Source organism: Helicoverpa zea, chromosome 9, assembly GCF_022581195.2.
Source record: "Helicoverpa zea isolate HzStark_Cry1AcR chromosome 9, ilHelZeax1.1, whole genome shotgun sequence".
Taxonomy (NCBI): domain Eukaryota; kingdom Metazoa; phylum Arthropoda; class Insecta; order Lepidoptera; family Noctuidae; genus Helicoverpa; species Helicoverpa zea.
In genome coordinates, this window is record NC_061460.1 from 8035615 (window position 1) to 8053726 (window position 18112).

Genomic DNA, 18112 nt, shown 5'->3' on the forward strand with positions numbered 1-18112 from the left:
TCGAATTTCACCAAACCCGGACAAACATTAAAAAAACCCGGACATTTGGCGTAAATCGCATTTTTTCCCCGAAGGAGTACGATTTTTTTAAACAAAATAATACCTAATTTGTAATCCATTTACTATTAACACATACTTAAATCCAATGAGGTGCTTCCTTACATGAAAAGTGTCCGGGTTTTCCCCGGACACTTCTTGAAACCCCGCCCGGACGGCCCCCGGACGGCCTCCAAACGAGGACAAATCCGGGGAAACCCGGACGGATGGCAGCCCTACTCGGGAAGAGTGTAGCGTTCTAACAGTGAAAGAATTAATTTTCAAATCGGTTCCGTTTCGGAGGTTTTACAAAAAAAAAAAAAATCCTCTTTAATATATCAGTACAAATGAGTTACGCACTGATTTTCCGAATTCATTATAAATATTGCAAAACTTCGTCCTTAGATAAAATAAGATTTTCTGCCAACTCATAAGTACTTATCCCAGCAAACGGACCAATAAATCCAATAAATATATCCTATCTTTCAAGATCTTAACACTTATTGTAAAAGTATTTTATTGTTGTGAGAACTTTATAATTATTGTTTCAACAGTGTATAAAAAATAGGCATTAGTGACAATTAATTGGTAGACAATAGCATAATAATACGCGATAAGTATTTTACAAAATCGTTAAATGAAGTTATTCAAACTTATATATAAACTTACCAGCGGTTTCACCCGCATCCCGTGGGAACCTCTGCACGAACCCGGATAAAAAGTAGCCTATAGCCTTCCTCGATAAATGGGCTATCTAACACCGAAAGAATTGTTCAAATCGGACCAGTAGTTCCTGAGATTAGCGCGTTCAAACAAACAAACAAACTCTTCAGCTTTATAATATTAGTATTGATACACGTAGAAGACCGAACTAAGTCATCCTCCGAGCCTTTTTCCGAATCATGTTGGGGTCGGCTTCCAGTCTAACCGGATTCAGCTGAGTACCAGTGCTTTACAAGAAGCGACTGCCTATCTGACCTCCTCAACCCAGTTACCCGGGCAACCCGATACCCCTTGGTTAGACTGGTGTCAGACTTACTGGCTTCTGACTACCCGTAACGACTGCCAAGGATGTTCAATGACAGCCGGGACCTACAGTTTAACGTGCCATCCGAAACACAGCCAATGGTGTCTAAGATATACTTAGAAAGTACATACAGACTACCGACCGAACTAAGTATACCTACTAAATAATAGATAGTAGATATCGGGCTTAGTAACAAGTCGTCATCATTCCATCACTTCGCACGTTTGCTTTGTTTTTGTTGTTAATAAATTAACTATGCAAAACGCATAACAATAATATTATCATCGTTATCATATTATTTTTATCTTTATCTCAACGTCATTTAATATACGATATAAATATCTACGTCATTCTGCATTAGATTAATACACATAATATTGCACTTTATACATTATTTATATTTATCAATCAACGTCACAATAAATAGTGTTGCTATGATACTAACTATGAAGGAAATAATCTGCTTTTTAAATGACTGGTAGGCAGAGTATAATTTATTTAATTCCAAAGACAAGTATTACAAATTAAAAATAAAAAGATAAGCAGAAGTAATTCTTTGAATGTATTATTAATAAAAAATTATCATAACTTGTCAACAAATAATGCAAGGTTGACGTTACTTTTGATTCCGCAAATGACTGCTCTTCTAGGATCCTTCCAGGCTATGCTTTCAAATTCCTTGCAAAACATGTGATTGGAAATATTACTAAAACATATAATTTGGCTATAAAAAACCGGCCAATTACTTTTCTGGTCCTATCTTTAGAAAACCATGATTAATCCTAAAATAGTATCCATATGAAGCTGCACTGCAAAATTTTCCACCTATCACACCGACTGAAAATTAACTGGAATCAAGATTTTCTTTCTTATAAATAATTATCTAACCATCGGATAATCCAACTTTATATTTTACTCTATATTTAAATGAAGCAAAAGGATCTTATCAAAGATCTATCGATATTAGTCGAGGTAGGCAACGTTTTTATCGACATCACCCCATCACCTAAGTCGGTAACTTTCGTTTCGTGGCCTTCCTTGCAATGTACGAGTACGGTCTACTCTTCCTGCATTCGAAATAAATATTCGTGAATGCGTTAAGTAGTAAAATATGTAATTCGTTTAATGAAGGTTTTATTTATTTATATTTTAATTTTGGCAAATTAAAAGTTGTGCCATGAAGACCGCATTAAAATAGGCAAAGGGTAACACAATCCTTAATTGGTCAAAACTTACTTATTATTTCCTTCACTTAAAGTTACTACTAACTAAACTAACTACTAAAATTAAAAATTATAAACTATAAAAAAATGTATACTTACTTAATTTCCACCATTTCAGGTCAGAACTTAGCGTAAATCAAAAATGTTTCGTCAAAATTAATTTGCCCTTGATTATCATGTGTTTTTTTTATTATTTTCCAATTTTTTCGGAGTCCCGTGTAACTCCCGGGAGTACTATCTATCAAGACAATTCAGTGTTATTATATTTATATGTTTTCAATACACACAGCTGTTCCTGAACAAAGACCAACAGTCATAATAGCATCACGTTTTAGGACAAACGTTTGGTGATGACAGAACAACAACCTCATTGTTGCTATTGCTCTAAATTAAATAAACAATGTTGCACAAATATCGGATCTAAACATAGTTGCATTTATCAAGTGGTCTAGCAGATAACACTACAAATTAGAAGGCTGTACTGTTTAGTTTTAAAATTAGTGACAATAAAGACTTTTCCGATTTTTCCTATCCGTTACCTACCCTATTTATAATTCCGCACTCTCGATGAAGTCGTGAATATACTTAATTAGGTAACTAAAAGTTTTAACGTCATCACGACGTTTTGTAACAATTGATTCATACTTATGATACGGTCAAAGAACTTTGATAATTTTCTTGGGCAATTTTTATTCGTAGATTTTATTTATTTATACACAACCACAACACAACCATTTAAAAAGCCAATATCAATAAATAGGTACAAATGGTTATAAATACAAAATCAATGTTCCGTCTTCATAAATTAACCGCGATGTAACTGCTTTCCGCATCATTCTACTAACGATAAAAGAAAATGATGGAAACACAGGCTTCCTCCAAAAAAGCTGGTATTGCCAGTAGCTACTACGCAACGGCAGAAGGCATTTTAATCGATTGCAGCGCGGTAGGTAAGCGGTAAGGTTGATGCAGCGTGCCGATCCAATTTGTAAAAGCAGGCTAAAATGCAGAACCAGTCTTAATTGCAGTGCGCGTGCTCTCAATGTCGTCCCGATTACTGATGTACGCCCGACTTTTCCACACACAAATTATATCTTCTTAACACACGTCCTTAATTTCCTTGCAAAAAATCCTTATTTGTGAAAAAACAATAATCAGACCAACAGCTGTTAGCTGCTCTTGAAGGATAATTAAATAGAAGAATCAACGGAGAGGCAATCAGTGTATACCTAGACATTATTTAATTCTAATTTTGTTCACACGTCCTTGCTTTCCGTGCAAAAATTCCTTAGTAGTCCTGATGCGGTATCTTTCCATTAAAATGTTAACCCACATCTATAGTTGTAAATGTATGACTATACAACAACGTTTGCATTCATGGCATATCAATGGGGGATATAAATTGCAAATTGTCGCTTAATATACAATTATCTCATAGCGCTGGGCTAATTAGTGTCACGTTTCAATAGCTTGAGTGTCTGCGCACGTGACGGCGTGTTTCATTGCAAACCTATGTCGCTAAATTGTCGAAGCTTTGCCAGGAAGTGTAGCAGTGAATAAAATGGAATGTCATTTCAGAAGTGACTAAGATTTGGGTAGTACGTAAAAAACTGAGACATGTCTCATGTTTGATTGTAACTATTCAACTGCAGAATCAAAATTTTTACCAAATATAAATTGGTCTTAAAATTATTATTTAATAAAAAAAGATACAAATCGTCGGGAATTTTCTGAAGGATAAGCCCATTTACTGATTTCAAATTATTTGAAGTTTCTAAGCACTATTCACGTTACACCAGACATTGCGAAACGATTCCGAAAATTGTAAACATTGCCATATATAATAGAGAAAAAAAAACGAATTTCAAGAATACGAGCACTTGTTTCTTTTGCGATTCGACTCGCGCGTACGAAACTGAAGAAATCAAACTTTACTGAACACGATATTGTATTTAGCATATAGTACAAAAAGCACTAAATATTTTGTAAGCACATAAATTAAGCGGAACAGTTTTGCTGACCGTAAAATTAGTTTCTGTTGCGATATTTAACTTACAACTTAAGAAAAAAACTAAATACGATTGTCTGATCTTGTGATAGGAAAAGATTAATTTAGTAGTGATTTGTAACTTTATGTTAATTAGGCTACTATGCTTTATCATCTACCACTAATTAGCTACATCACAGTTCAATGATCGACGGTTAATAGCCATCAAAATAATGAACAGTGGTTTGCTTTTATTAGGTTACTAGCTGTTGCCCGCAACTTCGTCTGCGTGGGCAATATAGAATCGTCAAAATACTACTTATCCCGTAGGTGCATTCTTTCACGTGACAGTATAATTAGGATTAGCACTTAGCAGTCGCATAGATTCATTGATCAAGGTTGTGTTGTGGATGTGACCATTTATCTAAACAAAAGAAGTAAAGTTTGTGACGTTGTTCAGCCAATTTGGAAAATTATTATGTATGGTGCGTAAGTAATTTTCACAGGAAACAGCTATAATCTATGTCTACCAATGTCTACATGCTTTGAGTCTGACAAAGCTGTCATTTGTACATTTTCTGCAGCTGCTGCGACTAATCAGAAGCCAGAAAGTCTGTCAGTCTTACCATGGATATCGTCTTGTGTAGTTGACTGGATTGAAGATAGGTAGATAGGTAGTCGCTCCAAGCAGAATATTGGTACTCAAACAGATTCGGTGACTGGAAGCCAACACCAACATAGTTGGGGAATAGCTGGATGGATGATAAAATGAGTCATCATCATCAGCAGGCGCATAGGGTAGGATAGTTTCACTTACTCACTATGGTAAGGCTGACCCCACATTAGGCGTGCGCTATCCTCGGGCGTGTGAGTAGCGCGGGCGTCGCGAGCGCGCTGCGTGAACGTCGCGTTTTGCTGCCCTGCGGCATGTGTGAAGAGTGCAAGCGACGCGCTCGCGGCGAGCACGCGGCGCTCGAGTTGCGTTCTTACCCCTTCGCCCGCTATCCCCGCCGCCCGCTAAACGCCTTAGCAGTTAAACGTCAAGGAGAGCGGCGCGTGCGCGCCGTGAGCGCGCTGCAAATGCCGCAGGGCAGCAAAACGCGACGCTCACGCAACGCGCTCGCGACGCACGCGCGGCGCCCACGCTACTCACACGCCCGAGGATCGCGCACGCCTAATGTGGGGGAGGCCTAAGCCGGGACTCCACCGAAATGTTTGCATTAGTTCACGAATAGGCAAAATGTACTATCTGTGAGAGTCCACTTCATGTGTTCGTACTTGAAACCTGCAGTTTTGCCAAGATTTTCAGAATGTACGCTCGCAATTTGTAATTTGTTGGTGGAGCCAGCAAATCAAAAGAAACATAAGTGTTGTATACTGTGCGTCACTACCGCAGACCGGGAAATTTTCGCTCTTGCGGAGGACGTTTATATACCATATTTTGTGTCACACGTAAACAGGACGACAGTAAGTATCCACCGAAACACTTTCAAAGATCTGATGAACGAACAAATCAGACCTGACTTGGTCACCTGGGGCCAATCAGAGCTTTATGAAGCGATCATACGCTTTGGCTCCTACTGTTATTGTGGTTTCTGAAAATTTATTCACCTCATTCAACGATGAATGTAATTCTGATGGTACTATTAAGAACACTTGCTTAGCGCAGAAGCTGACGTTGGCAGGTCAACTCTTTTGACTTCTCGAATAGGATACCATTGGTTTTTGTGCAATGCACACCTGCAATGCATTCTGGATTAGGATAGGATATAGGTGGATAGAATGTGCAACAGAGAACAATTCTGTCTTTGTGATTAAATGACATCAAACGTAGTTTTATATAAAAGGTGTTTTTTTAGACTTGGCTCGGGTCTTACTGAGACTGTTCGTAATCATGAACAGTGTATTTACGATCAGAAGTTGAAAGTAAGCATGTCTCTGGTATGCGGCGCGTAATTTGTACGTTTTCAGACGCATAAAGCATTTTACGTGTGTATGGTATTAAATAGAGAGAGCTCCCATTTCTTATCTGCACTTTGTATCTGGGCTTGTTTTTAAAGCTACAGAATCCTACATTACCTTCCTCACGCTTAGCAGCGCTTGCGAGAGATAGATCCTCATTTCTTCTAGGATTAAGTTTACATATTTTGCATCAGAAAAAATAATTAAGGTCTACTTAATACTACTCACTCAAAGTAATTTGTTTTAAGACCACATTAGTGGAAGATAAGCTAAACTATGTTTATGAAAAAATCCTGATATGAACTCCATCTGTAACTTTAAATGATAATTAATTGTTCCACTAAAGTCATCATTTTTGACATAATGTTCAAAAAATAATTTAGATGGCACCGTTTTAAATTTGGCTGAGAACTATTAATTTTCTTTTCATCAAGGTAATAATTATAGTTGGATTTTGATGTGGCACGGCAATCTGACAAACACTATTGAAATGTCTATCGAAAAATTACAGTACGTGTTAAAATATGGTGAATTACGGAAAATACACAACTCCATCTGTTGAAATAATAATCCTCTATAAAGAATGTATGGTAATATTGTCATTTACCACCTCGCTCCTTTGACAAATTTGATGTATTTTATTTACCACAGATGGAGCTACTTTGGCCACCTTACCTTTACCTTACCTTTACCTTGGCTAAACAAAATTTTCATTTTTTTTTTCTTCCGAAGTTACTTATAAAGGTGTGATTTTCTGTGTAAAGATTAATAATAGGCTGATCAACTAATATAAGTACAACATTCAAATGTACAGTTTTGACAAATAGATTGCGTGTCGTAATATTTTACATCTTGAATTCACAAAATTAATCATGTCTTTTGATAGAGTGAATCGATTTCGATGAAACAAAAACTAAGTAATACCCCAAGTTACGTAGAATTTTTGTATATAAGCATTGTCTGCATTTAATTCGTAGATTTTACGTGAATCGCGAACAAACAAACAGATAAACAGACAAACAGACAAAAATGACAAAAATAATGGAAATGGGTTCTGTTAGTTATCCTTTAACATGCTGGCTATTTTTTTTGTCAATTTCTTCAATGTACAAAAAATACTTTTCTACAGATTTATTATATGTATAGATATGTATAGATATGTATAGATATAGAAGTAGCAGAATTTACGGAAATACCTAGCAATTCAAACTCAAAATTATGTCATTTAAAGCTGAATTAGATTTGTACAAAACTTTCGAATCAAAAAGTTTGCCGTAAAGTTGCCTACTTCAAAGTGCAAATTAAGTATCATGTAATCTTCAAGACACTGAAACTGAGCTAATCTTCGATTTCTACAATCACCCAACGTCAGATAGCTTTTGGAAAATCTATTATATGCCGCCCACTCGAAGCTGGGCTGGTACGATGTCGTTTGATTTACAACTTCAAGGTGAAAGGGACCTGACTGGCCCAGCGACTCTCTTGTCGCTAATAAATACCAATTAGACATACCCTTGATCTCTGTTAAGTTTCCGCACTATTACGATTTTATGCTATAGAATAGATTCTTATGTATTGTTTTATGGTCGATTCTAAAGTGAAGGAGAAAGTATAAGGTAAACTTGTGAATATTCGCAAGTGGCCGCTGATTTATAAATGAAACTTTATAACTGGTGATTATGAGATATGAGAATGGTAATGGACTTTGATAATATAACTTTTGCAAATCATAAAATACGTTATGCATGACTAAATTACCAATACACAACAGTAATATCATTATAACAAGATAAAAAGAAGTTACACTTTCGTGAGTTACTATCGTTGAAAGTGTTTGAGTTATTGCATGACTCTTAAATATTACCTACCTATTGCTTCATTTGTGTGATGGCAATAAAATCAGTAAGTAATTTCTTCTTTCAGAATAAGAACGTACCATTGGGTATTCGATCATCCCATCAACATTTAAATTAAACATAAGACTGGCGGCAATGCAGAATATCCAATAAAACGCGGCTCAACTTACAGCTTCTTGGAAAGCTGCGATTTAATGCGTTTAAATTACAATGTGTCCCAAGCCGCGAAACCACCGCCAGCCTGTCTGGCAACGCAGACCTGTTTAGAGCAGCCATTGGCCGGCGGGATCGTACGACTACGGAATACTCCGCTCGTCCACTTTGATAGAAACTTTTTCGCAGATCGACGTAAAAACTACCACTTCTAACGAGTTTCTCGGTACCATTGCCAAATTAGGTAACTGAACTGACGGGAACGTGGGTTTCAGCTCCATATCGAATTGGTTTAATGATGCGGTTCGTGGACGGTCTTGCATACGTCATTGCAATTCGGTGTTAGGCCGTCAACGGGAATTTTAACGGCCGCGCTTTGATCTGTATTCTATGAGCGATGGAGAAGCGGAAATTATAAAACCGTTTTTGTATGACGATGCCGTCGGCAGTTACTTGAACAAATTCTATTGTTCGGGAATGATATTTTTAATTGAGCAGGAAGGCTACATGACAACTGACGCAGAAGAGCTTGACGTTGAGTGTGGTCAACCTTTGTGTGGACTCACAATAACCTGGGCTTGTAGGACATGACACATGACCTATTGTAATTTAGTATTCATGACCGTATTAGAACCTATGTAACGAATACAGTTATTTACGAGATTTTATACATCCCATGGTTTCGTGATCCCATAGAATTTATTCTTGAAATACAGTTGACGCTCTATCGTCCTTACTAGGTATAAAGTTTGGAGGTATGCAACAAAACAATCTGCTCAATTGTACTTCATTTTAGTGACGTGGTTCAAATACCTGTAAAAAGTAAAAAGCCTGTCTAATTTCCCCGGGAGAAGGAAACATTACCAGATAAGATCACATTATATCGCTTGCGAGAAGACAATGGACGAATTAGCATCTGCGTGGAAAGTGCATGCAGCTTGCAAGTTAGTGTATTCTATGCAGGTACAGTTAACGCCTAGTTTAATCGCCAGTCGCCACAGCTCGTTAACAATTAGTGTGTCAATAGAAGCACTTGGTTAACGCAAATGGATAATTACAACCACTTAGCTCCCCATTAGACTAGGCGGAAACTTTTCTTGAACGTTTGTTTTAATAAAAATGCATTTAGTGCATCAATTGACCGGAAAGGCTCAGTTCTTTTAAATATGTAGCAAATGCACTAGATTTGGCACAAAAAAATAACAGGTTCAAAACTCTAGAGGCCTGGGCCTGGTCTGCCACATTGCCAAATTTTTTTCACGTTCTGTCTTGGGATCAAATATTTCTTGGCTATTTGGACGATTTTCTTCCGCTACGAAAAAGCAAAGGATTGATTCCTTACTGAATCATACTTAAAGCCAAAGTTGTGTAATAAATAATAATCGGTTCTGCATTAATAACTTCGTGTCAAGGTTTACCAGACTGGATGAAAGTGCATACCAATTACAGTTAAAAATAAGAAGAATATCTGGGACATATCAATCATCCACTTGGAGACTGCCCTTTATGGTGTGTTTCGCAAAAATAAATCACGATGATGACTGAATCTTTGGAAGATATAAATAGGTTTTTAAAACAGAGGCAGAAACATCGTCTGGTCTAGAATGTTTCTGAACCGTCAAATTAAAAACTGCTCACTAATCATTTCAATGAACCACTTTAGCGCACTTATTGCGATTTATCAATCAATTAAGGTAGGTACATAGTCGAATTCTGTCATCACTTGTATACTAGTTAGAGTCTGTTTAGATTGGCTCAGACATACATAATATCCTACTCCCGGTTTCGTCACGATTCGCTGCGTAACAATACGATGACAAACTGATCACAAAGTTATTGTCAACAATTTATACCTCTTTTGATGTTCTCTTGTCTATTGTCCGTGTTTATAAAAGGTAAATTGTTATTAATTATTACTCGTTAAGAGTGGTAAAACGATTAAATTATTTTATGGTTTAATTACCTAATCATCAATTAGTCAGATTTCCCTTTCAGCTGACAGGTATTACCTACTAGGTATATTTTTTCCTAAACTTCTACGGAATGTACAATTTAGATCTTGGCGTTCAGGAAATTCCGCGTAAGTAGGTGGGTACAAACTGGTACCTACTGTAGTCTACTTTGTTACTTATTGTTTTTTTTTCAATTTTAACGTCCATATTGCTAATAGGTAAGACAAGTTGCATTAATGAGCAGCTAGACATTCTTTAGGTAGACCCAAAAACAACTGACAGCGCGATCTCGTTCGATAGAACATTTCTTTGTTTCTTTTCTTCAGTTTCGTGAGAACACTGTCCCAAATAAAACGGAACTTGACAAAAAGTTTTGTTCACATTTTTTATTGAGCGCTGTACACAAATTCTATTTATGGTTCCACGTGTTCTACATGGTATTGTTAACGGTCGATTAACCCGCGGCGGCGGGTTGGGTTTGCTAATCAAACTGAGATCTCATTGTGTTCTAACACTGACACTGCAGTAAGCCGCGGTTCATTGCATTTCTCTAATGGTATTGCGGTCTGCGGTGGCCGCGACATTGACAGCAGGACTCGGTTTCCGTTGTACAGATGTAGGCTAATAATACATAATACTTAAAAAAACTGTATTCATCTTCTTCATAGAAAGCAAGAAGAAAACTTTCCACATAAGATTCTTAGCGACTTTAGCATTTTTTTTTGGATCAATTCGAACTCTATTCACTATTAACATAGGTAAAGTTTTTTTTGGTCCTTATGTCATTTTTTCGAAACAGTAAGCCGTGTAGAAAAGTTGTGCAATTTTTCACGCAGCTGGTTATTATGACCGATCTTAATCACATAAGCTATGGCAGGGGAAGCTTCAGCATTGTTAATCTAATGTACGTACATTTTCTCATGTGGTGGGCACTTCAGATTTTGTATAGGTAAAACAACACGGTCTCTTGCGCTGAGGAACTAATTTAAAGACCTAACGGCTAACTAGGCAAATTGTTTAGTGTCATGTCCTATTGTAAGAACAACAAGTCACCATGTGCCAGCTTGACGCTGGCACATAATTACACGTGCTGTTTTATGGCAAGTATTTTCTAAAACGAAAAATAAAGAAAACTTAGCCGTCAAAACTTGCGTAAGAGATGCATTAGTCAGCGAAATATGTTTTCAAAATTTCTGGCTGACATTTTAAACCTACAATCTGAAATGACAAATTAGTAGTTCCAAATTCGAATGAGTGGCAGAACAGGATAAACAAATGACTAATCGAGGTTACAAATCGCGCTCATTACAATTACATAAACTAATATGAATTGCATAACGTACGATCACTGCAACAGTTCCATTAAAAACATACAAAAGGACGCCAACTTTCTAGTCGTTATTCAGCAGATAAAAATGTATTTTTAAACATATAGCAAAGTCTAAAATGAGGGTGTTAATAATGTATGAGTAATCAGAATATTACCTACTGAGCTGCGTTTATTTTTACACAATCGTTAAAGTGCATTCTCCTTATCCGCCACGCAGGTTGTGCAACAAAGTCAAGGTCAAATAGAATTATTTAAACCTCATATGCATGGTTTAATGTACAAACATAATGGATGTGCATTTAACTAACAACAGTAATTGAGCTAATTATAGGCGTTAATTAATTGCAATAAAATTATCTCTTAAGAGTTCTTTGTGGTTATGTGCATTTAGGTACTTACTTAAAGTGATTGATATAAAACTGCTAAGTCTGGCTACTGATCAAAATATTGCACGCGAATTTCAAAGGAATTGAATCACGAAAAACCAAAGGTTATGTGTAGCTATAGTAGGTCAAGCTATCTACGTAAAATCGTAAAGTATGTAAAACGGTAACAAGGTTAGAAAATTAAAGTATACTTCAAACAATTAAAAATTATATGCAATGAAGATAAAGATTGTATATGTTATGGACCATGTGATTAATTCGGGCATTATTTATAATGCCCGAGCATTATGCATAATGTCTAGCTTTATCGGGCCAAGTGATTAATAACTATCTTAACTTCATTATTTATTACATTGCACGGGCATTATTATATTGCTACATGACAGTTGGGCAATTTGATAAAAAAGCTATATTTTACGCGGTGCGAGGGCGGGGAGGGAAGTATGCTTGGCGTGACACGCTTTGACCAATCAGAGACCGCCATTCAGCGTGCGGCTCGTGTGGCGAACTGCAAAGATGTTAATTATGCCAAATAATGAGTCTGATTGCTTAAACTTTAGTTTATTTTGTTTTATAATAATAAGTCATTTCTATAAAACAAAGATAAGTTGTAATTTTTTTGTTTTAAATTTAATTATATTTGATGTTATATTTTTAATATGACTTTCTTTAACTTTTAAATGCAAAAATTAGTGGATTTTTAAGGCAGAAGTCCTTCATAATTAATCAAAATCATGAGGCTGATTATTGAAGTTGTTTAATATTTACTTTATTTTATGTTAAATGGCAATAACAATAAAAAAATGGAAATTAATAGCTTTATTTGTTATACAAGAGTGCAAAGTTGCTTTTTAACCGTGGGCTCAATTTTGACGACCGAGCAAGCGAAGGATTCTAAAATTGAAACACGAGCGTAGCGAGTTTCAATAATTAGAATCCTGAGCGATAGCGAGGGAATCAAAAGAGCACAAGGTGACAAACCTTTGCACTCGAGTGCAACACATAACTTTTCACTCATCGAGTTAATTTCTAAACTCAAAAACAGAAAATGGCACTTACGTCATACATGGCAAATTAAAAAGATGTACCTTAATAGGTATAGGTTATAGTTTATTTATTTTAAAACTCAGTTTAAAAATGAAACGAGATTAAAAATCTATTTAAACACAATAATAAAAATTACTTAATTAATTTAATAATTCTTTTAAGCAGTATTTTATTTGTTTAATATGTATGTGTTTGAAAAGTCTTACAAAAATTGTCACAAATGGAGTATTGCACACGATGTTCTAAATTCAAATCACTTTGCCACTCTAGAGGATATAAACGACGAGATGGTGCTATGAAAATATGTTTGTATTACTTTGCCCAAAAGGTCACGGGCAATATGTATAGTGCCCGGTCAATTTGATTATTTGAATATTTTTTTATCAAATTGCACTCTTATATTGGGCATTTTTCATAATGACCGGGCATTATGTATACTGCCCAATTTATCACTTGGTCCATAACATATACAATGAAGATGAAGATTTTATGCATTGAACCTATGTAGCTATTCTGCTAATCTTTACAGTTATCGCGAGATTATTTCGAGACAATTTTAATTCAATAACTTGTATATTCAATTCACGATTAATTTTCTTTATTCCAGTATTCATCATACCGCAAAGATGGGTGATGGCAATCATGGGTTTCCTGGCCGTAGCCAACGCGTACACGATGCGGGTGTGCCTCAACATTGCTATCACGCAGATGGTTCACCGGCCAGCGCATTCTGCCGGCAACGACGGATCCTGTCCTTCGCCGGATTTAGAACAAATTACTGGTGAAGCAACAGATCCTACTGTAAGTAATTTTTTTACCTTTATTTCTAGTAAAAACGTAAGCTGATAAATTCATTATTAAAAAAAAGTAAGAACTCTTGGAGTTCAAAAAATACATAAAAAATGTCTTTGAGGTATTTTATTTCCGCGAACGATAAGATCACGTCTTTTATCTGATGTTGACTTATTTAAAATAAATAAAAAATATATATTTGAATTTCCCGCTACTTACCTGTCGTATATCGATAAACGCATCTCGTCAAAACGATGAAGACCCCCGGAGATGTTCTCCGATGACATAATATTGATAACATAATACAATCATATTAAATTAGGTAAATCGAGTAGTTAAAACCTCATTTGATTTTATTGTGTTTTCATCTTAGGCAATACGTTGTTAATTAATTTGTGACAATTGTGTCCAATTGGGGTGGTCAACGATAGAATCGAAGGTTAATGGTTCCATCAGATTCTGGAATGTCATTTTATTCATCAGAGTATGAAATTATTAAGGAAAATTCAACAAATAAAAATCGAGGCTTTAATACAGTTTATGTTAGAAAGCGATTTGTGTGTGTTTCAAATAAAATTATTCATACTTAGCTTTATTACGACTGGTGGCAAAATGACCGTGAAAATAGCTGATTTATAATGTTTATGTTTTCTAATTATGCATACTTACCTAATTATTACGCAATTGGTTATGTTTTAATTGTTCGGTAATGGCGTTTTTGCACGCTGGTTTGTTTAATAAAAATATGCTACTGTAGGCTTCAGCAGGATGCTAAATTTAAGGGCTGCAATACCTAGTTATCAAACAAGAATGTATTCCAAAATCTAAAAGATCCACTTTTTTCAGGAGCTAACTGGCTTCAACTGGGACGAAGCTACACAAGGCATGATCCTAAGTGCGTTCTACTACGGGTACATCGTCACCCACTTACCTGGTGGGATGATAGCAGAGAGGTTCGGAGGGAAATACTCCTTGGGCTTCGGAGTACTGAGTACAGCTGTGTTCACTCTGCTGACTCCGTGGACTGTCAGCGCTGGTGGAGCGACGGGCCTTATTATCTTGAGGGTACTGGAAGGACTTGGAGAGGTAAAGATCTAAGTGCTATCTACTCAATAAATGAGATTTTTTCTTTTGTTATCTCAAACTTTTGTTATTTGCCATACTTGAAGTGATAAGTGATACTTAAAGTCACATTTTAAATACTGTTTTAAACTTACAACAAACTTTTCCACAGTGTTCCTTTTGGCAATAAAATTCAATTGATGAAACAATGCCTCCCTATAAATAGTAGGGAATTTATTACCTACGTAATTATTCCTACAACCATTCATTATATCCAAATGTTTCAGGGTTTCACGTTCCCCGCACTAAACGCAATGCTGGCTCGATGGGCACCCATATCAGAGAGAGGAAGAATGGGATCCCTAGTCTTTGGAGGAGCACAGATTGGCAACATTGCTGGAACTTATCTATCAGGACTTGTTATCAAGGAGACCGGTGAATGGCAATCCGTCTTCTACCTCTTTGGCGCCATTGGAATCCTTTGGTTCATTCTTTGGGTAAGTTTTTTGAACTTTGGAACATTTATTGAGAGAACAATGCGAGCCCGACTTTTATGTTTTATTATTTACCGTAATTGTAACCAGACAGTACCTACCTCTTTGTATTAAAAAGAACGTAAATTAATTCATGTTGCTATATTTAGCATTTTAATGAATATCGCTTTATTGTATAAAAACTACTTACCTACCTGTATCAGTTCACTATATCTTTTGTAAAGTGGTTCCTTATTGATTGATTGATTTAAATTAAAATAACTTATTATTTTGCAATTGTAATGCCTAGGTGGTGTTAGTCTTTGTTTGAAATCGAAAAAAAAAACAATAACATTAGGTAGCACAAGAGATTGAAATCTCATGCTTTCAAAAAAACAATGTTTAGTTATCGGAAGTACCTACTTACATAAGTATAATAAGAATTAATTTTGTGTGTAAATTACTTAACCATCAACTTGATGTTTAGGCGTTGCTGTGCTACAATGACCCCGAATCGCATCCGTTTATATCGGACAAGGAGAAGAAATATTTGGAAGAAGCTCTGGGCAGTCACCGTAGCAGCCTACCATCCGCGATTCCTTGGAAGGCCATCTTCATGTCAGTCCCTCTGTGGGCCCTGGTCTGCGCTCAGGTACCTACGCTATACTCATACCTATTTCCCTGCAATAGTAGTAAGTATAATAACGTATTGTATGTAGTATACTATTGTAGGCACGACTACTTTCCCACATAACGATGATTTCAATAGGTGTTATTGGTATCGGTCGATATTTACAATCGATAAGTAGGTTTTATCGAGATGTAATACCTACAACGCAAAGAGGAATTGTTTCCGGGTGAATTACCCAAAGGAAGCTATCGTATGTTTAGTATAATCGTTTTATATCGATGGCCTAGTTGAAGTTATACTGCCATTTATCACTTCATCATTTGGTAGATACAGTTACTGCAGAAACCTTGAATAATTTGCTTTAGCAATTCTCGTCTGATTCAGCAGTAGTATTAACAGGTACCTACTTTATAAATACTAATCTCTCCAACCTTGGTTAGTATTTCCTAAATCTCAGACGTTCAGGAACTAAGTTGTGCATTAGTATTATATAGCATCGCGTCACAATTCATCAGTATTCCGTTGAGGTCGCTACTTACCAAATTTGGAGGTTGCTCGAAGTAAAATATTAGGCATAAAATGAATTCCAGAGCAGCCAAGCGGAGGAAAATAGTACCGTACGGAAGAATAATGGTTTTATGTAGATTGACTACCACCTGTCTTTTTGAGTGTTATACCAATTAGGTATATTATTACACTGTTCAACAGCATTTTAGGTGCAAAGGTGATAAATATCATTTTTTTTATAGATTATTTGATACGTAATCGAAGTCCAGAACATAAAGTTGCACTAGCACGTCGGGATTTAGAGATACACTTACCTCTCCTAAAGTACCAAAAACGCGTGTTTAACGATATTTGACGATTTTTTTGAAGGACAGCAAAATTGTTTTTTCGTTTCTATCTATAGCATTATACAGTACTACTCTTCCCGATTGAAATTCATTTTTATTTCGAACGCTAAGAGTTCAAAATTTTCATGAAATATTGTATACAGCTACGATAGTTCGATCTTCCCTATATTTTATTTGGCCAGTTATAATAGTATGAAAAAACTCCACTTTAAATATAAAATGGTATAAGTATATAGAGAAAGAAAACTTGCAAAAATATAAATTAAAGTGGGATTAATGCGGGGAAAGTAGTACTATATAATGCTTTAGTTAGAAATTACTAGAAAATTCTGCTGTCCCCAAAAAATTACATCAAATTTCATAAAAATCTCTAAATCCCGACGTGCTAGTGCTACTTTATGTTCTGGATTTCGATTACGTATCAAGAATTCTACAAGAAATTGTATATATCACCTTTGCACCAAAAAAATAATAATAATTTGTTGATCAGTTTTATTATTTTTAAAAGCAAAGAAAAGCACCTAATGTAAAACTAAAATATTTCTATAGGTTCAAAAGATACAAATCTAATTAACTGTAAGAAAAAAAATAATGGCCCTAAACACAACCTTTACATGTACATGGCTGAGGCATATTTTTAAGTTACTACATAGGTACCTACATATAATGCATTTGCTTATTTATAATAAAATTTATTGAAGACGTGACCCATGCAGACCTTACAATATGTGTGAAAAAATGAAAAAAATAGGTCATAGGTACAATGTTTAACAATAAGTTGATAATTTACATTACCTTCATACTCACGAGCCAAGATAATCGTCATATTAATGAGGTGCTAAAACAGTGACATATTTTTCTTGTGCCTACTTGATTGTTATGGTGGTACTTACTACCTATCAGATATACGAGTATCTAATAGTAGTCGAGTCTTGATTTGAGATGTCGTATGGCTTATAAGTATCGATAGCCTGACACGCGTGGCTGCGGTTAACTCCATGCAAGTTAATTTAACAACCCGCAAGTATGATATATTCGTACTTAATTTACAAGTATATATAAGAACGCAAAAATATATTTATTAATTTTCAGTTATATGATAGGCTAGGCTGGAGTTATATGATAGGTTATATATAAATTAATAAATATATTTATTAATTTTCAGTTATTATTTCTCTGACTATTCACTAAGTATTGCGCAAAGTCATCATAACATTTTGTAACCAGCAAAGTGGTCACATATTTCGATAAATCTACAAACAGTAAAATTAAGACATTTACGTGCTCTACCACATGTAAACACTAGTTTGACGCTGTTCTGCCTAATTTAAAAACAAATAA

The 18112-nt window shown here is 35.6% G+C and overlaps 1 protein-coding gene across 2 annotated transcripts in view; it reads left to right on the top strand.

Moving 5' to 3' along the window:
* LOC124633177 (putative inorganic phosphate cotransporter) overlaps positions 1-18112 on the top strand; it is a 40545-nt gene that overhangs the window by 19361 nt on the left and 3072 nt on the right. For both annotated transcript variants that reach the window (XM_047168321.1, XM_047168322.1), the window contains exons 2-5: positions 13567-13760; positions 14598-14837; positions 15101-15310; positions 15774-15938. In XM_047168321.1, coding sequence (XP_047024277.1) covers positions 13567-13760; positions 14598-14837; positions 15101-15310; positions 15774-15938 — 809 coding nt within the window. The remainder of the gene's footprint in view (positions 1-13566; positions 13761-14597; positions 14838-15100; positions 15311-15773; positions 15939-18112) is intronic.